This window comes from Carica papaya, chromosome 2, assembly GCF_054855325.1.
Source record: "Carica papaya isolate Zhongbai chromosome 2, ASM5485532v1, whole genome shotgun sequence".
In the NCBI taxonomy this organism is placed as follows: Eukaryota; Viridiplantae; Streptophyta; class Magnoliopsida; order Brassicales; family Caricaceae; genus Carica; species Carica papaya.
The window spans coordinates 35,216,536-35,243,824 of NC_142310.1; the positions used below are offsets into that span (position 1 = coordinate 35,216,536).

General features: G+C 35.3%; 5 protein-coding genes and 1 long non-coding RNA gene across 10 annotated transcripts; 2 read left to right on the forward strand and 4 right to left on the reverse strand.

Annotated features, from left to right (window-relative positions):
- The first annotated feature begins 235 nt into the window (after positions 1-235).
- Positions 236-1,301, forward strand: LOC110808588 (prostatic spermine-binding-like protein). Its single transcript, XM_022034121.2, has one exon. The coding sequence runs from the start codon at positions 435-437 to the stop codon at positions 1,020-1,022; it is 588 nt and encodes a 195-aa protein (XP_021889813.1). The 5' UTR covers positions 236-434; the 3' UTR covers positions 1,023-1,301.
- A 2,879-nt stretch (positions 1,302-4,180) lies between these two features.
- LOC110808584 (Amidase family protein) lies at positions 4,181-10,923 on the reverse strand. Its single transcript, XM_022034119.2, has 10 exons — positions 10,275-10,923; positions 9,197-9,508; positions 8,127-8,306; positions 7,941-8,035; positions 7,066-7,141; positions 6,785-6,862; positions 5,870-5,963; positions 5,662-5,711; positions 5,145-5,258; positions 4,181-4,572 (listed from the first exon to the last, which is right to left on the reverse strand). Exons 1-10 carry the CDS (start codon positions 10,824-10,826, stop codon positions 4,474-4,476), a joined length of 1,650 nt encoding a protein of 549 aa, XP_021889811.1. The 5' UTR covers positions 10,827-10,923; the 3' UTR covers positions 4,181-4,473.
- A 427-nt stretch (positions 10,924-11,350) lies between these two features.
- Positions 11,351-12,479, reverse strand: LOC110808559 (Mitochondrial transcription termination factor family protein). Its single transcript, XM_022034089.2, has one exon. The coding sequence runs from the start codon at positions 12,428-12,430 to the stop codon at positions 11,507-11,509; it is 924 nt and encodes a 307-aa protein (XP_021889781.1). The 5' UTR covers positions 12,431-12,479; the 3' UTR covers positions 11,351-11,506.
- Positions 12,480-12,847: 368 nt separating this feature from the next.
- LOC110808597 (U-box domain-containing protein 35-like) lies at positions 12,848-17,071 on the reverse strand. The gene is made up of 9 exons (XM_022034131.2): positions 16,839-17,071; positions 16,407-16,498; positions 16,063-16,184; positions 15,724-15,944; positions 15,584-15,638; positions 15,177-15,471; positions 14,932-15,033; positions 13,633-14,832; positions 12,848-13,159 (listed from the first exon to the last, which is right to left on the reverse strand). Exons 1-9 carry the CDS (start codon positions 17,062-17,064, stop codon positions 13,058-13,060), a joined length of 2,415 nt encoding a protein of 804 aa, XP_021889823.2. The 5' UTR covers positions 17,065-17,071; the 3' UTR covers positions 12,848-13,057.
- LOC148269010 (uncharacterized) lies at positions 14,355-15,734 on the forward strand. Its single transcript, XR_015817362.1, has 2 exons — positions 14,355-14,492; positions 15,185-15,734. It is a non-coding gene; the product is annotated as an uncharacterized LOC148269010 (long non-coding RNA).
- Positions 17,072-18,377: 1,306 nt separating the features above from the next.
- PRR7 (pseudo-response regulator 7) lies at positions 18,378-26,483 on the reverse strand. Of its 5 annotated transcripts, none has more exons than XM_088214385.1 (13): positions 26,210-26,483; positions 25,914-25,954; positions 24,916-24,964; positions 24,480-24,818; positions 23,968-24,129; positions 23,731-23,864; positions 23,300-23,461; positions 22,611-22,794; positions 22,058-22,481; positions 21,927-21,954; positions 20,033-20,806; positions 19,350-19,417; positions 18,378-18,777 (listed from the first exon to the last, which is right to left on the reverse strand). In XM_088214385.1, the coding sequence occupies exons 3-13, from the start codon at positions 24,941-24,943 to the stop codon at positions 18,699-18,701; spliced, it is 2,382 nt and encodes a 793-aa protein (XP_088070511.1). In that variant the 5' UTR covers positions 24,944-24,964; positions 25,914-25,954; positions 26,210-26,483; the 3' UTR covers positions 18,378-18,698. The 5 variants fall into 5 exon arrangements, with proteins under 5 accessions (XP_088070511.1, XP_088070509.1, XP_088070513.1 ...); XM_088214383.1 differs by having other exon boundaries at positions 22,058-22,496; positions 26,210-26,482; XM_088214387.1 differs by lacking the exon at positions 24,916-24,964 and having other exon boundaries at positions 22,058-22,496; positions 26,210-26,482.
- Between the last annotated feature and the right edge of the window lie 806 nt (positions 26,484-27,289).

Consider the following 27,289-nt stretch of genomic DNA (forward strand, 5'->3'; position numbering starts at 1 on the left):
TTAAATATTTCTTTCATTTTGCATGTGAAGTAGCCTTTTACACGTATATATATATATATATATATATATATTTTTAATTTATCTGTTTTTTAGTCATAATGGAATTATTAATATTTAAATAAATTAAATTCTTTTGGATAACTATAAATAAATTAAAATAAGATGCGGCCATCACCTCGTAATAATTAAATAAACAACAGATTTTATTATCCATTATAAATATTTTAACTACTCTCTTTTTATGTACACGTGGCATACAAACATTGGTTGGTCTCACGTGTTCCAATAGCTTTCTTTACACGACACCCGGACTTCCGTGGGCCATCACATGTGCCTCATATAAAGGAACTCCCAAAATAACCGAGCATCGAAGAAAACACCTCAGCACAGAATCAAAAGACCGAGTAGAGAAAATTTTTTGAGATCCAGAGAAAATGGCGATGAAATCCAGTGTACCAACAATGGCTTCGCTTGTTCTTGACGACGGGTTCTTGTTGGAAGAAAGAGAAGAAGAATTCGATCTCTCTTACTGGGAATTTATCAACAACTCTGATGCTGACTACTCCGACGATTCTCTCTCTGTAGACAGTCTCTCCGATGGCATCGCTTCTTCGCTCTCCTCCATAAGACAAGATGAAACTCAAATTACCCATGATGAAGATATTGATGATCCTCGATCTTGCCATGGTGATGATGATCTTAACGATGGGTATCGGCCGTACGATGAAGGGCGTAGGTGTCTTGTGGGTTATCAGTACAGTCGTCGTGATTACGCTGGTAATCGTTACGGTGAGGAAGAAGACGACGAGGATGAGGATGAGAACGAGGAGTTTGATGGTTATGATTTGGATGATGAGCTTGTGCCGAGATCTTTGAGTGGGAAGCTTGGTAGACAGAGGATGAGGAAGTTGGGAAAGAGAGCGTTCTCGAAGATGAACACTTCAAAGAGGTCTCCTTATCTGTACGTGAAGCCTGGATGTGTTCATGGCAAGCACGGGTTGGGGATGAAGCACAGTTATTGAATAAGGGGTGGCGGATCTATGGAGGAAGTGGTGGAAAATGGTCTGATCTGAAACGGGTACCTTGTTAGAACTTTGATTTGGGTTAATTAGTAGGTGAAGTTAATTGGGATTATGGCTTTAAGTGGGTATTACTTTCCTAGTGTTTATAAATGTTTATTATGTTGTCTTGACAGTGCTTTTACCTAACCATGTATGTAGATACTGTATTTGGATTTGATACTGATACATTTAAAGGGATCTTCTGGGTATATGAGATTGAACAAAAATCTTCTTCTTTTATTGACCATTTTCATTGTTGGCTTCGTATCCTCAAAATGATAGATGAACAAGTTCATTCTGTAATCAGGAAAGCAAGATAACATTGAGCAATTGCTCATTCGAAATGTCAGCCAAAAATGGATTAGGATTTGGTTCATCCTACACGTACACGCACACGGGCATCCCCCTTTTCCCTGTTATAATAACACTTGTCTGTAGTTATTGAAAGTGAAGATATCATACATAATGTGACTATTCCACCAAAAAAATTTTCTTCTAATCCAAAATAATCAATATGTAGAATCAGAACAAGTAATTGCTGAGATTTGCGCGGAAACATACACTTTAAATTATAAAGAGAGGGTTCGAAGACATATTTATTCTAACTCAGAGGGAGAAATGCATCTGAATATACGTATAGTAATGTACATCTCTCACCAAAAACAAGCTATTTATGGATATTATCAGAAAGTTCATCCAGATCTAGTCTAGTTCCTTTTTCGCTCCACAAGAATCAAGATCAAACGAACATTCATTCTCTTTCTATCCAACAAGAGTCTATTTCTAGCCTCTTAGTGAATAACGATCAAGCAAGAAACAAATTTTTTAGTTCAAATTTTTTTTATTAAAAAAAATATATAGAATTCCTGATCATTTTTAAGTTAATTATTGTAATCTTATATATTTTGCTAATCTTCATGAGAATTCGGATTTATTAGCAAAGAGACGAAAAAATAGATTTATCGTTCCATTCCAATCGATTCAAGAACAAAAGAAAGAACTAATGTCACTTTCAGATATCTCGATTGAGATACCCATAAATAATATTTTTCGTAGAAATAGTATTTTTGCTTTTTTCGATGATTTTTTTATACAGAAGAAAAAGTTCGAGAATTCTTAAATATGGGACTATAGGGGCGCATTCAATTGTCAAAAAAGATGATGTGATTGAGTATCGAGAAGTCAAAAAATTTAAGACAAAATACTAAATAAAAGTAGATCGCTTTCTTTTTTATTCTTGATAAAGTGCATATTTTACCCGAATCTTTTTTCATAATGGTATGAAATAATAATATCATTAGAGTAGATACACGGATCACTTTAAAATAAGAAACCAAGCAGCGGATTCGTTCAATTGAAAAAAAAAAGTATCAAACTTAAAATCTTTTCTGAAGATATTCATTTTTGAGGAAAAACAGATAAGACATTACAACATAGTGACATCTTAATAACGCAAGGAAGGGGAAAAACAAACTCTAAGGAATCAAAAAAATTGAAAAATTGGATCTATGTCCAACGGATCACACCTACCAAGAAAAAATATTTTGTTTTGGTGCGATCCGTAACCACATATGAGATAGCAAACAGTATAAATTTAGTGACATTCTTCCCACAAGATCTATTTCGGAAAAAGGATAATATGCAGTTTCGAGTTGTCAATTATATACTTTACGGAAATGGCAAATTGGTTCAGAAAATTTTTGACATTATATCCATACTAACGTTCCGATGGAACCTTTTCTTCTACCGGAGATTGGCTGTTTATACACGACCCAAGCCATTATTTTCTATTCATTATTATCTTTATTATTTTTAATAAATTAACAAATCAAATTACTACATTAAACAAGAAATAATTAAATTAAAACGATGAATTCGCTCTTAAAAATCATTTAATTCTATAAAAGATCGTTTAGATATATTATGTAAATTCTTTTAAATGCAAAAGTCAAATAATTCTCTGTGATAGAAGAAAATATCTCTCATATTTCTCTCGAATAAATATAAATTCTTTTTTTTTGTTTCCAAAAGAATGCTAGTATGTTGCCTTGAACAGTGGACTAATCATTTGAATTCGGTACCTTTGGGAATCATCCCCCCTAAAACAACATTCTCTTTCAAGCCTTTCAACCAATTGATACGACTCCAGAGAGCAGCTTTTGTTAAAACTCAATCAATTTCTTGAAAACTTGTTTCGGATATAAAACTTTGAGTATTCAGAAATGTTATCGTTATTCCTAATAAGATAACTCGATAACAAATCGTTCTTTTAAGACATGCCCTGTTCGTTCTGCTCGTAACAATCCAATCAGTTCTCTAGATAAAAAAATATTAGACATTCCCTCTTTTGAAACCAATACTTTTAATGTTATTTAACGTACAATAATTTCTATATGCCTATTATGGATCTGTACTCAATGATATCGATAAATCTTTTGAATTTTATTAACAAAAAAGATACGATTTTAGACTATAATTAGCTCAGCACCAATCAAGAATTCCTAAGAAATTTCAAGAATTATTGTTATATGCTTGTTCCAGCCCTCAACTCTTTTTTCTAGATTTAGAAATATATCACAAGATTTCAATTTTTCATATATGAATGTAACTAATGTATCTTCTTCGTAAAGGATTTCTCCATAATGCTCATGAATAATTGCTCACGGAGTAGCCAAATAAGACTTAGTTGATCTTATTACTACATAGTCAACTTGAACAATTAAAACTTGACCCGATTTTAATCAAATGACATTGTTATATCCATACAGAGTCAACTTGAGTCAAAGAAATTTATTGAATATCTTGAATTTTACTAGCATTTATGATAAATTCTTCAAATAGTCTAATCTTAGATTAGGCTTTAGTTCGATACCATGGGTTTCGTGCAATAACCTTTAAGGTTGCATTTGTAACTTCCTTGCTGAACTTGTTCATCTTAATGCAGTTGTTTTTATTTCCAAATGTTCAGGAGTCTTTTTTATCCATGGAACTCCATTTTAGAACAAGAATAGCAATTAACTTGTAATCGTACTTGAGAAGTTTTGATCTTGGGTTAGGGAATTTTACTCTGGTCAAACAGAGGAAAGTAGAGGAAACATATATAAGTAGAGTAAAGACACTTAAGAAGTTGGGATAGATATCTCATTCGCTAACTAAATACGGATTCAACTAAATTAAATCCAAAAATATCATGTTAGAAATGCTATACACATCAAAATTGATAAATAAATTTGAGATTTGGCAAAAGATAATAATACACGATCTCCCATTAATTTTAGAAAACAGAATTTCCGGCTCGGCCAAACGAGCAATGTATCAAACATTGCAGATTATTATGACCAAGGGGCATATAAATCTTTAATCCTCTACTAATGGGAGTTGACAGGCAGTGGGAGATACTTCCTCTATATTTTCAGAAGGGTGATGATTCATTTTCTGCTATTAGCGGAGGAACAAATCTGCAATCTTGCAGGGTCTGCTCAAAGATGTGACCCACTCTAAGCAATTTTTGCTGCGACAAAAGGAAACAGGGTTACAAAAAACAAAAACATCTTCTCCTTTCTAGTTCGAAGGAAAATTTGTTGGAACTAAAGGTCGTATCGGCTTGACCAGCTCAGAATCGGCAAGGAAATCATGCATGTGTATAAATAGGTGGTTTTTCTACTTCAGCAAAAAATATATATGGATTTCCTACTATATCAAGAATCACTTTCTCTACTTCATAACCATGCACATGAGAATCGTCTGTTTCGACAGAAACTGGCAGTACAAGCAACAAAGGGCCAGAAAACACTCAGCCTTGCATTTGAATATGCTTTGAGTGAGTATGGCTCATATGCCCATTTTCTCGTCAACTAATCCACTTAAGTAGAAGACTCCGTGCTTATCCTTCAAACGATAGCATGATTCAAACTAAACATTTTTCAGTAATTATCTCTTCTTACTCCCCAAGAAAAAAGCAAAAACTAGGTCGCCCACCCATTTTTTTTACCCATTTTTGTTTATTCTTTCTAGAGAGTGCAAAAAGATGCTTTTCCAAATTCTTGATTGTTTATATAGGCATGAATAATCCAAGAAGCATACCTCATCAAATGCTGCACCAATCATCTGAAGACCAACGGGAAGTCCTGCAGGTCCTCCATCAACGAATCCACATGGCAAAACCAACGCCGGTAGCCCAGCTAAATTAACATTTACCTGCATCCAGTAAGGAATCATGCAGTCAGAAAATAAAAACTCAAGTTGAAATAGTTGAAAACTTAGAACAGCATAAAAATTCTAACGTCGGTATTATGCCTTCCCCTGCTTTCACTTTCAATGATTTAACCAAAATATAAGCATCCTGATGGAAATTGCAAAAGAATATGCAGAGACTGATTTGTTTTTGCATTAATTTGAAAGCATGTATTTACTCAACCATCGACAATGCAGTGATATTGCCATCTTGAGCAAAAGAGATCTATTCTCTGATGCTAGGTACTATGAAGATTGAATAGAAAAAATTGTATTAAGAGGGATCCTGAACTAATCAATAGATACAGTAGGGAAGGAACAAGGTTTTCAATAGAACAAAAAAATCGAGAAGCATTGAGCTGCTTACAGTCATAATGTCACCTGCATACATTGCCAATGGATCATCTTTCTTTTCACCTGCGAACATTACCAGTCACATTTATTTTTTATAGTTCAGCATAAGATTAATATTGGTGGCAAATCGAAAGGCATAACAAAGATGCCTGACTGAAATATCAAGGAAGAACATCCATATATATATATATACACACATATATATTATAGAAGTTTCTTACCAATTTTATATGCAGCAGATGGAGCTGCTGGTGAAATAAGGATGTCATTTTGATCAAGTGCAGCTTTGATGCTATTCCGGATTAAAGTCCTTACCTGAACACTACCAGAGTCATAAATATCTTCTTGAAGATCATAACAAAGGAATAAAGAATCTAGAACAAAATTACAGTAATATCTTCTTGAAGGTCATAATAAAGGAAAAAGAATCTAGAACAAAACAAAATTTCAATGTGCCATTAGGACAAACAAACACACCAGCTGTCAGAAGCCTTACCCATGGCTCCGATCTGAGAAAAGAAAAGAGAAAATAGAGAAACAGAGACTTCATCTGCTTTAAGGTAAATAGATTTCAATGCCTTCATTCACAGAGATTATGCCTATTTATAGGCTACAAATGGCGGGGAAATTGAGCAGGAAGTGGGACATGTAACCTCCAGGCACACCTGGAAGTTGCAATGGCTCAAATGGCCCATGGGTTAGGGTCCCTTTCAGATTTCTGTTTCATTGTTCCAAAACCCTAACCCTAGTTGCAGTGATTACACTGGAAAAGTCCATCCTACCCCCGTATATTTATCCCTTTTGCCCTGTAAAGATTTTTCCTTTTTTACCCTTTCTTCTGCAGTAGACTATTAGTGGCTTCAGCAGTTTCTTGACACAAGCACATATATTCAAACAAATAAGTAAAGGTAAATTTTGGGGTGTGGATAGGAAAATCAATACAGCCAAAAGATTATAAGAAGATCAACCAATTCTTGATTCCTGTAATCCTACTGATTACAAGAGAGATATGTTTTCCAAAAGAAATAATGCCTATAAGAAAGAAACTTGGGGCAGCTCCTGACCACTAGCTTTATCTTCGCCAGTATAGAACATGATTCTACAAATGACAAATTTCAGTATGAATTTTGTGATACCTGCTGGGCACGCTTGTAATATGCATCATAGTATCCAGCTGAAAGGGCATACGTTCCCATCAAAATTCTCATTTTCACCTGAAAAGAAAAATTCCATTTCAGATCTCTCCTGTAAGCCAAGCAGTAAATCTTACAAAAACCTATAGTTGTAGCTAAGTGGTAACTAGTTGCACAAAGATCAGAAAAATGTCAAACTATTAAAAAAGAAGACCAAAGACAGCTTTTATTTTCAAAATGGAAGCAAACAGATGATAAAGGAATTAGTATCACTTGCATTGTACCTCAGGACCAAATCCTTTAGCCCGGGAATCTTCATAAAGTGCATTTAGCTCAGCAGCAGCAGCTTGGTTTCCATATCTAGAAAACCAAAATGGTGTGAGAAGAATGAGAGTCATGAAACATCAGGAACAAGTGTCAAATAATATTAATTATACAAAAAAGATGTGAAAGCCCAAAAAAGACATGTTTATAGTGAGAATTTGATTAGGACATGGAGGGAGGAATTTGTAAATTTAATGTATTACCATTTTACCCTTTTTTTTTTTGAGATAACCATTTACCAAAAAAAATTTTAATCAGCTGGTATTGGTTGGACCCTTAAAAGAAGTGATGAAAATGAAAATGGTAGTACTGCTATATATAATTCTTTTTTTTTTTAATTCTTACTTCCACTTTAACTTGAAAAAAGTTAAAAAAATCTGACAGTTTAGGCCACATTTAATACACGAAAATGCTCGTAGTCTTTTATTTTAAAAATTAAAGGTGAAAACAATTTTCTTTCCCTCTGTTCCTCTCCCCCTCAAAAACAAATAAAGCTTTTGTTAATTTCTCATTCAAAAAGGAGGATGAGGTATCAGGGATCTTGAGGTTTACTTCAACAAATAAGGATTTACAAATCCAAGTTCTTTACTTTTTTCCCGTAGAAGTTATATCAATCGTCTTGATTATCTATCGGGATTTAGAAATTAATTGTAGAAATCTCTTCTCTCCTTGATTTAGAAGAGTATAATTGATCAGTAAAATAGAGTACTAATTAATCCCACTAAAATATTACTGAAGCTCTACTCTGGTCACTCATAACAGTCAACTTATCCCCACCGCAACAAAAACTAAACCAATAATCTATGAACAAATAGAATCTCTAGGAAAAAGTTACCTGACACCATCATAACGTGACAAATTGGAAGATGATTCGGATGAAGCAAGAATGTAGTAGGCTGGTAACCCAAGAGAGAAGGATGGCAATGAAACCTGTCATGATATTGTAATAAAATTTTAATGAGAATTTGAAATTTATATTCATATATATTTGCACAGTATGGTAACAAAAATTCAAGAATACCTCTGTCACAACACATCCCAATTCTTCCAGATGAGTTGCAGCATTCTGGATTACTGATTTCACTCCGGAATCAACGCCATCATCCAAAGTTTCACGGATCAATCCAACCCTCAGTCCATTCAGTGGCTTGGATTCCGAAAAATTTATAGAAGTGAATTGAGATGTGAAATCAGGCACCTCCTGAAACATGGGATTCCTATTAAACTATGTCAGGAAGAAAGCACAGTGCGGGTGAAGTTATGATTGTTATCTGCTATCAATTTCCTTGCATTTTCCTTTTACTAATTCTGTTAGAATAACTGTTTTAAACCTCTGGTTGGGACAGGCTGGAATGCCAGCTCCTGTAGTTTGTCCTGGTTGTACTATTTAGCCCGGCTGGAAATGGTACAAATATTGTACCGATGGAGATATATGCATGAGAAAAATCTATAGAAATTATTCTCTCCTTCTTCCTCTCTATTTCCTTCTCTCTATTTTCTTCACTTTTCTCTATTCTTCTCTATCTCCTCTCATCTTTTCTCCATGATTATTCCTCTCGGCTCCTACATTTCTGCTGACCTTGACGCCTGCGCCTATTCTGGCCACCCCACAAGTCAGTGGTCTGACAAACTAAAATGTTGAATTAAGATTAAAATGTTAAACCTTAATAAACTGAGAAAATTTCAAGAACTACTGGATCATAATACCTAAATAAATATAGTCCCCCTTGTTTAAAATGACCGATAAAGTCACATGGGGCCTGATAGAGAAAGCATGAGATATCATAGATTGTGTAGTCCCATACTTGTGACTCTTTAACTAACAGCAACCGAATTGTTTAAGCAATCCCAGACACGAAACACATATGCATGACAATTTTTTTTTCCTGATTAATACAAATAGAAAGTCCCCTAATTCCTTTACTCAAACCCAAAGTTTTTTCCTTTAGCCAAGATAAACTCTTGGATTTTCAAGATTCTATCAAAAACTATTTAACAGGACAAACATATTATTTTGGCCTGGGCTATTTTATCCCGGAAAAACAAAAAGAAAAAACAAAAGGGTCCAGGCGAAGGAAGAAGAAATTGTACTTGCTTACTACTAGTAGCATCAAATCTATCATGTCCAGAAATAACATGAAGAAGAATTCCGGCGTCAGCGACTGATGAACCAAAGCATCCAATGACATCAAGCGATGATGCATAAGCCATAAGCCCAAATCTTGACACACGCCCATATGTCGGCTTCAGACCAACTACACCACAAAATGATGCTGGCTGTCTTACACTTCCACCAGTATCACTACCAAGTGATACTACACACTGCCTAGCAGAAACTGCTGCAGCCGAACCTCCTGAGGATCCTCCTGGCACCCGAGACACATCCCAAGGATTCGCAGTCACCTAACGAATTAACACATTTATCACCTGAGTAAACCAACTCCAGTTACCAGTGGGAAATAATATATGTAATTCATTGCAACATTCTTAAAGCTTTCACTTACAAATTCAATTGAAGAAGACAAACAACAAACACAGACAAGAAACAAAAACCATTGTTAACAAAATTCCCATTCAGAAGTTAAGAGTATTTAAACTATGAAAATCAAGAACAATGCCACACCACTGCTTCACAAATAATTTAGAAACAAAAAAACAGGTACCCATTACAGACACACCCACAACCTACACTGTCAAAATATAGAAGGAAATTGAATCAAACCCACAGTTAATCTTCATAAAAGATCAACAAGAATGCCATACCACTGCTTCACAGATAATTGAGAAACAAAAAAAAGATACCCGTTACACGCGCACATACTGTTAAATAAATTTAGTATTTATTTTTTATTAGAATTTTAGTTAATGTGAATTATATATTATCTAAGAAACTTATAAAAATTGTAACTATCATCTAAGATGACAACGACCAAGAATTTGTATCTATATTTTTGGAGTAATTGGTCTATTTAAACACTGGTCAGTTAGCTGTAAAATTCATATCAGAAGATCATATCAATAACTATTTTCTCTTCTCATCTCTTTTGAGTTTATTCTTATTTTTTCTCTTCTTTAATTCCCACACTCACAACATACACTGTCAAAACATAGAAAGCAATTGAATCAAACCTGCAATTAATCTTCATAAAAAAATAATAAATAAGCGAACCTGAAAACCAGAGGATTCAGTGGTGCTCCCCATACCAAACTCATCCAAATTGGTCTTCCCAACCACAATTCCCCCCATTTCCTTAATTCTCCTCACAGCAGTCGCATCAAACGGCGGTCGATAGTTCTCAAGGATCCGGGAGCCGCCAGTTGAGGGCATATCAGCCGTACAAATGTTGTCCTTGACCCCAACAAGCACTCCAGCCAGCGGACCCACATTCTCATTTCTCTTAATCTTCTCATCGATGGCTTGGGCGTCTCTCAAGACGGCGTCTGAGACGTGAAGGAATGAGTTGAGTTGGGGCTCGGTGGCTCGGAGGCGAGTGAGGTATGATTGGACGAGTTGGGTGGCGGTGAGTTGACCGGAGAGGATAGAGTGACGGATGGTGAGAATCTGCGAATGGGGAGGAGAGGTGGAAGGAGGGGATTGGTCGGCGAGAGGATGGGAAGAAGATAGGATAGTTGAGCTGTGAAGAGGACGGAATTTGGGTGATGAAGGGAAGCAGAAAGGGATTCGAGAAAAGGAACGCGAAGGTTGCAGCGTCGATAACATCCTGCTTTGGGTTTGGATTTCAGTGTGTGAGGTTTTAGGCAGGGAAGGTTTTGTTTCGTTACAACCTATCCAAAGCTCCTACATATATATATATATATATACACACACATATACACAGAGGCTAAAATACATTTCAATCTTTCTAATATATATATATATATATATGATTTTGTTTCAAATTAATTTCTATATTTCTAAAAATATTTACATTAAATTATTTATATCAGTAAAAATATAAAATTATTAATTTAATTAATTTTGTATATTAGATAAAACATATTTAAAATTATATTCTACTTTAAGAAACCAAAATATGACAGAAAGGCACAAATGGGAAGAACAATCCATTTCGATTCCAACCTGGACAAGTTAACATAATCTTTTAAATACATATTATAGCATAATATATGTGTTATATATATATATATTTGGTTAAATTAAATTATATATTGTATCATTTATAATATAGTATTTGTAGTTTATACATAAAATAATGTATAATTTTCAATATTTAAACCAGAGCATATGATTACTTTCAGTTTATTCAGTCCAATTCTACGAGTATTGCATTTCATAAATTTTCACTTAAAAAAATTTAACAAAACTAATTAGGCCTGGGATTAGTGATTAATACAACAATTAATCACATACATACAGGATTAAATTATTTACAATAGTGATTATGTTCCCCGTCTCATCAACTCCTGAAACTCTACACGTGTGCTCTTGAGCATCAATGGCAGAGAGACCTTCAACCCGCTCTGCACCATCTCCATGTATCTCGGCTTTATTCTCTTCTCCAGACTGAAAGCGAAATACTGAGGAAAATCCTTCAATTCCTCCAACTCTCCCTTCATCTCCCTCACAAAATAATCCAATTTAGGTTTAAAATTATTCTCCACACTGAAGGTCAAGAGTGCCGGACACCTCAAAACCATCCCTACCGTCTCCTTCCTCGAAAACCCTAATCCTTCCAAAAACTTAAGTTTGGGAATCAACGTTTTTTCAACACTAGACACAAGCAAAACGGCGTCGTTGTACGCCAATGAGTCTAAGTCTTTGAACCCGAGTCTCTGGAGATAAAACAGGGTGGGTTTTAGCTGATCTTCAACGCTCGACGTCAGTAATCTCGGGCATTTCTTGATCACTTTTCTGAACATGTAATCCGGGACTTTTAGGTCATGTGATAAGAAACTGAAGACTGGGTTGAGTTCGGTTTTGACGTTGGAGGTGAGGATTTGAGGGCACATCCCCACGATTCTAGGTAGGTCTTTCTGGTGAATGCCTTTGGATTGGAGGAAGGAGACGATGGATTCGATGGAGTGAAGAGAAGCTGAGTGGAGAGATGGGTTAAGGGCGAGTGCTTTGCCTGAGTCAACACCCATGAGTTCGAGACAGAGGATTTTCTCTTTGATCTGGGAAGGGACGGTTGAATTTACGGCTACGTAGAGAGGGTTCTTTTGGAGAAGGCTTTTCGGTTTCGCTGCTAAGAGGGTGTTTGGTTGGTGAGAATTTGAATGGGAAAATGATGATGATGATGATGATGATGATTTTGTTGGACAAATGTTGAGGGAAGAGTAGAGTCCTGTTGCAGTCGTCGACATTGTTCGGAGGAGATGGGGAAAGAAAAAAGGAAGAAGATGAAGAAGAAGAAGAAGAAGAACTAAAATATCCACGAGCTTATTTTTACGGATATGTGCCAGCGTGGCACTTTTCTTGAAATTGATTGGTTGAATCGGATTACAAAGATATCCACACAAGTCTATTTTCTACACATGGTACGATGACACGTGGCAATCTGGTCGAAATTCATTGGTCAAAGCCTTTTTTTTTTTTTCTTAGACGATCATTGGTTGAACTTGGATAGTCTCCTTAAAACTCTTTTAAAACAGTTTCCTAATTAGAATAAATACAAAAACACAATTTATTAGTCGAATAATACAATTCAATTTAAATTAACAATCTTTCAAAGAAAATTGCATTCTAAAATTTGTATAATTACAAAATGAAAAAGAATGAACTAAAATGAAACTACGACGTTTGAGGATATGATAGACCAACTTTGTTTGTCTCCTTGGAATTTACTTACAAGATCTCCGAGTTCAACTTCACATTGGTTTAATGTTGTTGTAATTTCAAATTACTCTGTAGGACTTGATACAAATATAAAATTACCCGATAGTTATACATACATACATACATACATACATACATACATACATACAAATACCTCAGTTCACACTCTGTATTCTTCCTGCAGGAGAAGATGTGCTTGTCCTGCTTCTTGAACCCTCAGACCCAGATTGATGTGATGGTTGATCACTTATTACTTCCTACAAAACAAATTACCCAGAAAATATTTTTAATTTAAATGCTTAATTGTTAGAAAATTAAATTTTAATATGCACACAGTTACATAATTTTTTTAATAATAAGTTAAGAATATATTACCGATAAAATTAAAAAAAAAATAGTATTGATAAAGTACTAAAAATTTTATTTAAAATGTTTTTTACAATATGCACAAAATATTTTTTGATATATATATATAATTTAATATAATTCGATAAATATATCTAATAAGATTGAAAATAAACTTGTTTTTATAATAATTTAAAGATTTTTACGTAGATAAAGTATTAAATTTTTTTTTTCTAAGAATATTTTTTACGATATGAACACAATATCTTTTGAAATATATGCAAAATATCCTAAATATTAAACTAGTTCAACAATAATTGAAGATATTTGGAAACTAAATTAGTATTTTTCTCATAAAATTATAAAGATCGTTGTATGAACTCACTTGAGAAGATGAGATTGAAGTTTGGGTGAAGTTCGGCGAACTCGCCGGACATGGAGCTCCGAATCCAAACATAGGCATGTTTTGTTCAGCGAGTTCTCTCAATCTTTCAAGCTCCGGCAACACAACTTTACCCAGATCAGGCCGGTCTTTCCGCCGGAGCTCGGCGCAATGTAGAGCTAGTTTAGCAAAGGTCATAGCTTCTTCAACCGGCCAGTCGGGCACAGTAGGGTCCAGCATCTCTGCAAAAGTTCCCTTATCAATGGCTCTTCCAATATGATGAGTCAAACCCATCGCCGGCCTCGCCGTTATCATCTGTAAAAACATAATCCCAAGTGAATAAATATCTGATTTTATCCCCAACATCCCTGTCTGCTGATACTCCGGGTCGATATAGCAGAAAGTTCCGGCCGTCGCCGTCAACCGATACTGAGTTACAGCATTGGTCACCGACGGCGGGACCAGTCTGGCTAAACCCACGTCACTGATTTTACTCACGAAGTTCCGGTCGAGTAAAATATTTCCGGGTTTTAAATCACGGTGGACGAGTGGCTCTGGTTTCGTCTGGTGGAGGAAGAGGAGACCGGTGCCGATCTCTGCGGCGATTCGGAATCTGAGTTGCCATGGAAGTGACGGCGTGTTTCCTCGCCGGAAAAGTCTATCTTCTAAACTTCCGTTAGCCATGTACTCGTAGACTAAACAGCCGTATTCAGGGCAAGCTCCGAGGAGGAGAACCATGTTTGGATGACGTATGCAGCTTAAAACTTCAACTTCTTGTTGGAACTGTGATCGGCCTTGAGCGGCGTCTGGTCGGAGAACTTTTACGGCGACCGGAGTGTGATCTAAAGAGCACTTGTAAACAGGTCCGTACCCTCCTTCTCCGATTTTACGAGAACTTGAGAAATGCTCAGTTGCTTCTTCAATTTCCTCTATTGTGTATCTCCGGTACCGGAGATCGGCGTGACTGAAATTACTCTTGGCAGTTTTCTTCTTCTCGTCTGTTTCTCTCCGAGCTTTCTTCTCTGCGCTTATTCTCTTTTGAGCTTCAAGCTCTGCAATTCTTTTAGCTGCTTCAACTGCTTCAAGGGCTGCTCTACACTTGGCTTTTTCCCTCTCTGCGATTGCCAGAGCAGCTCCTTCTGCTAATTTTGCCTCCTCTAATCTCTGTTGCTCCTCCATTTTCCATTGATGAAGCTCCTTAGCCTGTTGTATATGTAGTGATGACAAGGTATAATTTTGCTTATGATTCTGAAAAAATGTAAGGAAAATTTTTCTGGGTCTTAAAAATCAGCATGTGCGTACCTTCTGTTTTGCTGTGACAGCTTCTTTAATGGCGTTATTATACATATCCATTGTTTGCTTCAACTCTGATCTAAGCCTCTTCATCTCTAATTCCCAGTCATCCTGTAATTTCCAGTCAATATATATATATATATTATATCAGTCACTCTGTCTCAGGTGCATAAAGAGTAAATTTTGACTAAGCCCATATGGAAAATATACATGTATATGCCACCTTTTATGCTTATATATATGATCAAGCTTACATTGTAAGGTGCTGAGATGGAGCAAGATGATCTGCCACTTTCTTGTGAGCATGTTGAGAATTGGGAAGGGTATTCCACTGACTTTGTTGTGTATGATGAAGCAAAGCTAAATCTTTCATCAAATTCTGATCCCGTCGAACGCGGCGTCATTCCTGGATCAGAATTCTCGTAGAAACCTGGGAGCATCCGATCCGTGCTTGGTCTGCCACTGCTAACAAATGATATATCGGTCTCCGGCAATGTGGGAGGCTTATAGTTAATGGCATAACTCTTTCCTGATCTTGTAAAAGGTGACCTATTCCACAAGTAATTGTTTTTCCGTCAGTTACGAAATCCGACGGAAACCCGAGAGAGCCAAAAGATGACAAACAAAACTGTCGGTAAAGAACAATTCCATCTCTACTTACTTGATATCCAAGTCTTCATGAATTCTAGGAGGTATATATGGCAGCTTAACAATTCCTGCCATAATAGGAGGACAAAAATTCAGTCGCTAAAGACTGAGTGTTCTTAATTGGATTTTGGTTAAAGAAATTAATTGACAAACCTCTTGACTTTTGGTTAGTCCTCAAATTATCTATCATCGATTCAGACAAGTGACTAGTTTGGTTCTGTAACTGATGTCGGGGGCTGGTTATTTTTGCGGTCGGTGGCGGAGCGCTGGCATTTTTTACCGACGACATTTTCCCTTTTGAGATGATGTACACTGTGCAGAAATCTGGCGCCACTTTCAGTACAGAATTTGCAACATCGGTAGTCTTAAATCTTCTGCTCAATCAGAACACTTACGAAATGCAGTTATTATAATTTTATTGAAACAATTAGCTTTTAAGCATTCATGAACAATTTCACCTTAACTAAGATTAAATTCGAGTAGCTCAATTACCTTACAAACCCACTTCTAGATGGTGCAGAGAGTACTAAAGTATCCATTATGTTGTTAGTCACGTATTCGATTATTCCCTTAGGTATATCCAAATCGTCCACAATGATTTCATTGCATTTTATCTGCAGAATAAACAAGTCAATGGAAAAGGAAATTTAAGAAGAACATTGAGCATATAGGTTCATATTAAGTGAAGAACAATATGCAAATTCTATATAACTACTTTTTATTTATTCGATAATGAGATATCTCTGAAACTTTTTTCGGGACAATTTAATACCATTAATTTTCTACTTTTCGTTTTGGATTCCATTAGGATACCCAGGAAAGTAATTCATACTCACATCCTTCCGCGCACAAAAGCATCGGAACGGAAGGAACAATTCCTGGTATTGAGTGTCTGCTTTAGCTTTTCTAGCAGCTTCTTCAATTGCTTCTGCTCCCATGAAAAAAAGAAAAAAAAAAGAGAAATTAAACCAAGTTGGTCAATATATAGAGAAAATTTAGCTTAGTTAATTAAACACACACACACAGACACATATATATTCATATATACAAATAATGCATTCATAATTTTTCCAAGTTATTGTTCTCGACAAATTGTACATGATCTTATGATCACTAAAGCATTTAATATAACGATGATCGTCAAAGAAATTTTGAGTAAAATATGGCATGAACATTACATTATATTACACATTACATATATATTGGAAGACTACAGAAAATTCAATCATAACATGAAAGATAAAAGGAATTGATGAAAGCAATTTAACCTGCAGAAGCGGCTGACATACTAGAAGGTTGCTTTGTTCTAATATGGAGGAGAGTGAGCGTCTGACCGCCGGAGAGAAGATTCTCGACAGTCCATTTCAACGCAAATTGGCTACCTTTATCTTTGTCTATAGCCACCGCGACATTATTGTTGGTTTCCTCTCCGGGTTTTCTCCCCATTTTATTTTCTCCCCTTTTCTCCCAGGAGTATAATTTCTCTGGAAACATGAAAAAAAAATTTAATGAATTAATCAATTAACCTGGTTAATGATGTTGGTAATGAATTGAAAATCGTTGTCTACAAATCCGATAAATATAATTTATATATAACGAAACGAATAATAAAAAAACCAGATCAGTCAAGAATATTATTTTGCTATACGCTCTCTACGTCATTAAAAAGAATAGTAATTAAATCTTTAATTATCGTTGCAACTAATTGCTCCCTGCAATATAACAGAAAAACAAAAACAAATTTTTAAAAAAATGTAAAATTAATTAACAAATTAAACAAACGCTGAAAGTCTTCGTTTCAATTTCGTCGTCGGTTTAGTTTTGCCTGCAGCTAATGAGCTGTGTTACTCGTTCCCAACCGACAGGAAAAGTTCAACCTCGTTAACTCAAGTGACTCAAAGACAGTAGTTATATACGGGTAATAAGAGGAGAGTTAAATTAGTAGGACCTTGTCGTTTTATTACAGTTCTAAAATTAATCTTTTCAATATATATATGTACAGAAATATGTGATGTTTTACTCCAATCCGTTTAGTTAGCTCTTTGTATAATCCATATTACTTGCCTCATTTATAGGCTGGAAATTCAATATATATATATATATATATGGGTAATAGATAAATTAGGGAAGTTTTCTAGTATTTCCAATTAGATTTATATGACACAATCGAGGTCATCATCCTCGTCAGATCTCCATTAGAGGAATATATATATATATTTACTGGGATGCAGGCTTCCTTATCCTGTTGGAAGAATATTGTTGTGATATACTGGATTCAGGTTTTGATCCTTTTACTAATAAAATATTTGACTTTAAATATATATATATATATATGTGAAGTTTTTCTTTTTGGGGGGGGGGGGGGGGGATACATAAAAAGAATAGGGATCAACCTTGAAACTATCAATTATATATATATATGTGTGTGTGTGTGTGCAGAGTGGAAAGCTCACCTGCATATTAGCTATAAACAACTATTTTGCTGTTCTGCCAACAAACAGAGCAGAGCACGCCTACGGCCTACTTTGATTTCACCCATTTCAATACATACACATACAGATATATATATATATATATATATATATAGACACATATACACAAACTCAGAGACAGGACCTTCAATTATCAACCATGAAATCTTCAACTACTCTGTCAAATTAACCAAACAAAATTCATATATTCAAAACATAGCTCAAAAAATTTTCTTTCTCAAGATCTTTTAATTTCAGAAGAATTGCTTTCTACCCATCTTCAAATTCTCATATTTGAAGGATCAAATCACAGAAGTGAAGCTTTTAAACCAAACATGAGTAGATAACACACCACCAAGATTATATTTATTGAAGGAAATTAGGCAATGCAAACATATCATCCTCCAGAGAGATTCAAAGTCACCAAACATAACATAGAACAGTCCGAAGTAAATGTTGCAGAGTCCAGTTTCTGTTTCTGGGAAAGATGGTAATGAGAGTTTTTCAAGAGTCCCTACCCTAAAAATCCCTCCCTCTACCCAAATTTCAAAGGGTACCCTCCCTACACCAGATGCTGTGCTAGTGCTATCTTACGTATACAAATCCACATATGTTACCAAGGGAAGACGAGTTAGCAATCTGCACTCCCTGTCTGTGTTATCTTACACTGTCACAAGAATTGTCTTCAGATGCTACGCCGCTGCTTGGACAATCAAATCCAGATTTGGAATCATACCTGATTTTTCAAAAAGAAAATGTCAAGACCCGCATACCATAAAATTATGAAATAGTAAAGCTTATGAAAAGTTTGAGCTTATAAAAAATGATTCAATCTATTATTCTATACATAAACACACCCAAATCTATTAGGATAAAAGCATGAATCAAACATCAACTACACATTGTATGAACTTAATCTTTAACGGTAACATAGAATCCAAAATTCAAAACGAAACCTCTTATTCATACCATATGAAATAATAGAGTAAAAGCAGTCTTTCTCAATGCGTATGTTGATAAAAACAGGTCGAAATAATTTTTGTGCGTCAAAAGTCTTTCTCAAGTGCAATCCTGTTAACCTAAAGGTATTGATCAAATATAAATTCACTAGATATCATGCAAAATTAATTTGTTAACAGAAAGGAAACAGCTAGCATTCAAATATAAATCTTTTTGCTTCAATACCATCAGAAATACAGTCGAGTCAATTTTTTTAAAAACTTAAACTGACTGAATCTAGCTCAACCTATTATTCTATACATTATTAAATAGGTAAAATATTAAGATCTGCAGTACAAGTACACTGACCGCCGAACAAATTGTCCTCTGACTCGTGGCCGTTGTTCCGCCAGTTTTTTCCTACTATGGTACCTGACCTGAAAAAGATTAAAAAGGAAAAAAAAAGAAACAGAAAAGAAAAGTCAAGATTTATCTATTCATGTAATGCTCTTCCACAACAAAGTTAAGTGACAAAAGCATGCATCTATAAGTGGGTAAGCTAAGCTCTCAGTAGCAGAACATATTTTGTCATTTTGTGTGATTCTTTTTCTATATAAACTGATGTCATATTTCATTTCTATTAATAGCTCGACAGAAACTTGAGTTAACTAAATAAGATTTATAGAATGAGATTTTCAGCAGGCTACTGAAAGAAGCAGAATATCTTATCTACTGTAATCATAATATAAATATTCTTCTTAGTCAGGATCTACATAAAATAATACAGCCAAGAATTGTCTTTCTGGTGATTAATGCAGCTATTGCATTAATACAAGAGATGACTTTATTCTCGTGAGTTCCAGCTACTTACTGGTTGTGAATTCATGCTACGTTTAAAGTGCAATGCTTCTACAACTAACAAATTCAGCAAACAGAAAATAGGAGAACCAGACCCTCACTCTCCAAGGCAATAACCAGTTGTGAGAAAGTTACATAATCTAAGGTATAACATATTGCAGCTCCATGAAAAAGTAATTGAGAAGATTATTTACCCTTTTTTCAAAACATCGTTCTTTCCTTTTCTGGCGAAACTTGATCAAAGCAGCCTCCCTTTGTGTAACCCGATCTTCATCTGCTCCACTCCCACTACTTTTCCTACTAATCACACCAACCCCACAATTTCCACCAGCCATATTGTCACTTTCCATGTTTTGCTGTTCAGTGTTCAACACAGTACCACTCCTATTTTGTCCATTGCTTCCATGGTTGCTCCCTGAGACACTTCCATTTACACTGTAGTTGACAACATTCTCTTCCATGGATCCTTCAAAGGCATTTGATGATCCACATTGACGAGCATCAGCTGCCATTTTTGTCAGCAAGATATCGTCATGGTCTGCCTGTGGCTGACACTGCTGCATGTTGTGAACATGATGGTGATAGTGGTGGTGATGATGATGGACTTGGAGTTGAACCTGTTTGTTCGAGCCTCTCACTTGTGCTTGAACTGTGTTTACTCCTACATCACTTGCATTTTCAGTTAAAAACTGTTGAGATGAGGAAATGCAACCAGTCTGCACAGGTTGGAAAGCAGAAGAGTGAAAAGGTTTAAATGCTGATATGGACTCAGATTTATCACTGAAAGCTTCTGATTTCGGGGTAACACATTTAGCAGTAGAGGCCATGTCGTTGTTGCTACTGCCATTAGATTGCTGATTTAACGGAGTACTATTTGAATGTGATGGAAAATTGTGCATCATGTCCGTCTTCATTGCAACAGAACCGTTATCTAGAGGAGAACAGCTTCCTATGTTTCCAGTAGGACCCTGGATAAAATAGAAATTAAATTTAGACACACAAACAGGAGTCTTTTGGTTCTAGGCTCAATGTTCCTCAATTTTTGCTATCACCAGGAGCTAGCAACTTGCAGCAACCATATCAAGATATGTGGAAAATTGTCATCATTCTACTAGAAAGAGTATCATGCAGAAGAGAACAACAACTCAAGGGAAAGCGTAGTCATTTCTATCCAGGATTTTATTGTTCTATATTTACATTGCTAAAGAAATTTATTACTGATCACTAAACTAATAGATTTAGATTATTCATGGCTTTAAGAATTCTATATTAGGCTTAATTTTCTAGTATTAGTACTAACCTGTCTAAGATTTTTTCCTATACCAGAGCCTTATCATTGTATTACTCAGTTCTTTTTCTAGATTCAATAAAACTTCTGCAGAGAAATTTTTCTTAACTTCGTGGTTAGCGTCCAGAAAAACCAAGTTATTGATATATCAGCTATGGGCCCACTGTGCTTTTTCTCTCACTCTCTTCCCCTGTGTGAGAAAAAAAGGAACTTCAGTAATTATTGGGGTCCCTTTTTGAAATTTAACAGCTTTAAGAATTCTTTACTAGGTTTAATTTCCAAGTATTAGTATTAACCTGTCTAAAAATCTTCCTTATACTAAACTAGAGGCTTATGATTGTATGACTCAGTTTTTTTTCTAGATTTAATAAAACTTCTGCAGAGAAATTTTTCTTAAATTCCTGGCTAGCATTCAGAAAAACCAAGTTATTAATATAGCAGCTACAGGCCCACTGCCCTTTTACTCCCATTCTCTTTCCCTGTGTGAGAAAATAAAGAACTTCAGTAATTATTGGGTCCCTTTTTGAAATTTAACATAACAATACCCTAGTATTCCTTCATATTTTTTTTAGAGGAGAGAATAATGGTTAGGGACTTGAACCCACTACCTTATACTAAAAGTTTGGGTGCTTAACTAACAAACTAGGTTTTTCGCCCTCTTTTTATGTTGAAAATTACTCACACAAAAATCGACATCTAATGTGGAAGGAATCGTGCAAGACAGGTGTGAAATTACCAATCAGATAGAACCACTTCCAACAATGATTAAAACTGCATACTCGGAAGCTACTGAAAATTACCTGGTTAGCAGATGATGCAGTGTTGTATCTGCAATTCAAGTAACCAAAAGAAAATGGTCATAATAAAGTGAATCACAATGGCGCTAAAGCACTAAACATGAGGACTTATAGATTACAAGTTCCACTCTTACTTTGAGAATGCTGACAAATCCGAGTGTCTTAACACATTGCGATCGTCATTTGCAGCATTTCGGTCATCTACTGTGCCTCTTGGTCTTGTCAAAGTTAATTCTAGGGATGGCATTTCTCCAGGATCACTGCATGCTTTGTCTTTAATCTGCAAGATACCAGAGGCGGCATTTGGAGTGTCAATGTCTTTGCTTTCATACTCCGGAATGGCAGACTTCGTGATTTGATTAAGTACACTAAGAGCTCTATCTCTTGGTTTCCCAGTCGAATTATCATTGCTATGCTCCAGCTTTTCACCATCAAGAAGTTTATTATCTCCTTCAGGAAACTTAGTTTGCCTTTTCTTTGATTTGGGGGTAGATAAATTCTCACACTGATCTTCACATTCGAAATCTGGAATTTTTAATACTCGTACTCCATCCTTGCCTATTTCAGCATTATCTTTAGAATCAAATGCACAGAATATCATCAACAAAAATAAGAAACTAAAATGGTTAAAATCACAAAAAAAGAAAAAAAGATTCCAGATATTGAAAATGATTGAACTAGGCATACCAAGCTGTTCATCTTGCTCTTGGTAGTCTTTTGTGTCAGCAACATGCATCCACCTGTTGCTAAAAGTTCCTGGCTCTGTGCGGATCACCTGAGCACAAGTGCTATCAGGAGCATCGGTCAACTGGTAGGAGGGTGACATTGGCTGTGGGCTGTCAATCTCAGCAGCCTTTTTTGTCCATGAACTCTGAAAAATAAGAGCACAAGTATACTTTCCTTCTGTCAGAAATAGTCTCTTATATTATTAAAAGCCTAACCTCCAATTTGAGAGTGGCCTTCAATGATTTTTAACCAAAATTTTATCTTTAAGTGCAAAAGAATGGAGAAAGAAACAGATGCATATCGGGGGTGGTGTTGCACGTGGGCGGAAAGGAGGGTTGACAATGGAGAACAGAAAAAAGAAGAGAGAACCATAAATCACGGATGCATAAGATGAAAAACAGAAAGAAGTGCAGGCAAAAAGTATTTACATATCAGTTGCAGATATAGAAGTTACCGGCACTAATTTACTCTCTACTTTCATGATATGATAGATAATTTCGGCATTCTTTCATTAGTGCAAAGAAAAATTTTTAGACCATTGAAATGCTTCTGGTTCAGTAATGTCAAGCTCAAGTAGGAAAGCATACTTCTCAAAACGAACTGTAGAACTCAAGTAAATTGAGATGGGATGGTACATGAGAAATGTATACCTGTGTACCGCTTCCATTGTCACTTCCATCCCCAGTACTAGGACCATTGCTTCCATTATCATGTTCATCACTGCTGCTTGTATTATTTTCAGATTCGTCAATGCTTTTTGACTTTACAGATTTTTTCGTGTGTGTCCCACTTTCACTCCCACTACCGCTAGACTGAGAGAATATGAGAAATTAATACAAAGTTGAAGAGTGAATTCAGCATTCACTATTGATGAGTCAACTGGATGATGATAAAGCAACAAAGATAAACTTTAGGGCATAAAAAGAATATCAGCCAGTAAATTTACACGTGATGTGAAACACAGAAATGCCTATTACTCGAATTCATAGCAATAACTAACATCGATTTTAAAAGAAGAATGTTTTGCACCAATTCACAATATCTAAACTAGAATCTTAAACAAGAAAGTAAGGGTGCTTACACTGTGGCATCTCCTCCAAACATGCTGCCAGAGGTTTTTCAATTCATTTTTCCGAATAGGTTTCACAAGAAAATCAACTGCACCCTTTGACAAACACTTAAAGACCAGACCCATAGAGTCATGAGATGACATCACTGCAAATTTTCACCCATCAGAAGTGGTCAATCAAGTGCCTCATATCAGCAGTTGTGCAAAAATGAACCTTACATATTAGCACAAATAGTGAAAATAACTTACTTATAACAGGAATATTCTTGAAAGTTATATGGTTCATAATCTCGCATAAGAGACCAACACCTGATAATACAGGCATGACCACCTCTGTTAGGACAAGATCGATATGATTGTTAAAATCTTCTAGAATTTTCCAAGCTTGAAGACCATTTGCAACAGCTACAACTGCCAATATCAGATTTAAGATTATTAAGTGCATAGGAACAACAGAAAAAGTTAAGTTTGTCAAGCAGTTTATTAGACTTCATTAGAAGGTAAATGTCATCATCAACTAGCACAAGGATATGCAATCGAGCAGTGGAATCAATCGACAACTAGATCATACAGTAGAACTGAGATCTATAAAACTAATACAACATATTAGTTACAAATCCAAATCCTACGAGATGTGGGACTATCATAATCATAACATGGTATTAGAGCCGAGGTGACTTATCACTATGAGAAATGCACGAAGACATGTAGCTGTACCTCTGAGCATTTTTATAACCCCCGAATTCAATATAAATACTCACCTTCATAACTGCAGTTTCGTAGCAAAGCACTAACAACCTGGCGTGTCGAATCATCATTTTCTACCAAAAGAACCTTGAGAGACCTAACTGGGAGAAACCTTTCCCAACGTATCATGGAACCTTGAGGTTGTTGTTGAGGTATCTGCAACACATCATGCACCTGGAGCTGTCCTCGCGACACATTGTTTGCATTTACATCATCAACCCTTGACTCATCTTCCTCAGATGACCCTAATCCTTGCCTCTCACTAACTACTCCATTGGCAACTTCCTTTTTGTCATAACACATATGGTTATTTTGTTCTGTTAACCCTCTATTCTCAACACTGTCATGACCCACTGGAGCAGCCCCCACAGACCAGATTCAAAAAGACCAGTAATGAGGAATGCATGTTCATGTGAATGAATCTTGTTTAATCTAAAAGAATACTCATACATGTTTTCCTCGGAACAGAACTCTGCATATCTAAATCCTTCACCAAAATCTCAAACCCAAAAATGTAATATAATTAAAAAGAGAATAATGAGTAAAAACCATCAAGGAAATAACATTTACGAGAGAATAAGTAACTTCTAAATCATATTTCAATACATCATGATGATCAACTAGAGGTAAAAAGAAGCCTACTACTTGAACAGTTATTGAAAAATATTTAGTCGTTGATCTTATTCGTTGTTAGCGATAAACATAAATTATAATACAAACAAGATTATATTTATTCCTTTACCACTTACAAATTTCATGAGACAAAAAGAGAATTAAAAGGCAGACTACTCGTTCTCAAAAGTTCCATAAAACTTCTAAATAGTAAGCCAAAAACATATGTCAAACAAAACGTTTAATATAAATTATTTTTGTTGAATTCCAATACTATACCAAAAGGCTTAATATAAATTATTTTAGTTGAATTCCAATATTATAACCCACTGAGAACTTTAAGAGACTAAGGAAAATGATTTCTAACACAAAATTTTGTGTTTAATCCCTGAAAGAAAACAATACCGTAGCAAAATATCAGATCTAAAAGCAAAAAAAACATAATCAATCTTAAATCACTCTCCAAATTCATCACCTCGTAGATATCAACCCAAAACACTGAATCTACGAACTTTAAGAGACCAAGGAAAATGATTTCTAACACAAAATTTTGGGTTTAATCCCTGAAAGAAAACAATACTGTGGCAAAATATCAGATCTAAAAGCAAAAAAAACATAATCAATCTTAAATCACTCTCCAAATTCATCACCTCGTAGATATCAACCCAAAACAGTGAATCTACCATACCTTGTATGACAAATAATAAACAATAACGAAAACAGAACTAAGAATACTATGTAGACCAATCAGTCAAGGATTAACAATATACAGAGTTCTATATAAAAATTTTGAGAAAACAGAGAGAAAAAAAACTCAAAAAAGCACCGGTACCCACAAATTTAAGAGGAAAAATGCAGGCCTTCTCTGTTTGGTCACCTATAAAAAAATAGTAGAAACAAATAAGGAAACTAATCAAGAAAAAACAATAATATAAATTTTAAAAAATACAAAGATATCTCAGTTTCTCAGATCCAAGATTTCAAATTTCTTTCTCTTACCTTTTCTCGGCTGCCAAGCAGAGCATTAGACACTAGATTAGTAAGCTATTTTCAGTCAAAAGAAAAAAAAAAAGCACACAAACTTCCGGGTAGAAAATGAAAATTTAAGAAAAGGATATAGAGAAAATGAAACCTTCAGAGATTATGCACGTCAGGAGAAGATGAAGCCTCCATTTTCAACCTCGGTGGAGCACAATAATAACAGTACCAGCCAAAATCTGTTTAATCTGGCTTCCGGCACTTTGTATCTGTATCTTCAACTACAAATCAAGCTCTTGAAGATCAACAATGCCCTTTTTTATTTTTTTTATTTTTTTATTATTAAAAAAAAAAAAAAAAGCTTGACTGGTAAAGAAATTGAGAAGCTAAAGTTGAGAGACAGAGAGGAGAGAGAAAGAGGAGCGGAAGGGGGGAGGGATGGGGGAGGGGAGAAGATATTATTCGGGAGATGCTGACGTGTAACAAGTGGAGGTCCAGAGAGGCTTAAGTGTCCACGTGTAAAGTGGGACCATACGACGTGGATAAATCAAAGCCATCGGTGATCTGCTGACGTGTACAAAATCAAAAGCTGGGATTTCAAAGCCTTAGCGCGGATCTTATAGCGATCCTCTAGATCTCGAGACGGAACACGTGGCTTCTTTCGGAATCAGTTAAAGGTCTGTTTGCGTTGGGGAAATTAAAGAAAAGGGGAACCCTAGAAAGGTGGATACGGCGACGTTTAAGGTCATAGTTGATTCTTGTAAGAACCCTTCTCTCATTTTTGCTTGAATTTTTTTTAAGACAATTTCTCCATATATATATAGAGAAAATATATACAATGGTTATTTTCATTACCCTTAAAAAGATTTATCCCTAAATTATTGATAATTCGTTTATACTTGATATAAACTTAATTCTAATTTTAAATCTAAAAAACAACTATATTAATTTATTCATATTTTGTAAATAAATTTTCCTTTATTTTAAATAAATAATTTAAGTCATTTGTGAATTTGATGTTGTTAAAATTGTAGTACTTTTTACATTGGTAATTTTATATTATTCTAACTACAATTAATAAATTTTTCTCTAAAGATAAAAATTAAGTTTTAAGTAAAAAGACAAAACCTAAATATTTCTTCGATCTGTGTGCATTGGCTAACCCCTAAACGGTGCGTTTTATGGACCCGTGGCATCAAATGAAACGGCGCCGTCTTTACGCTATCTCGAAGAC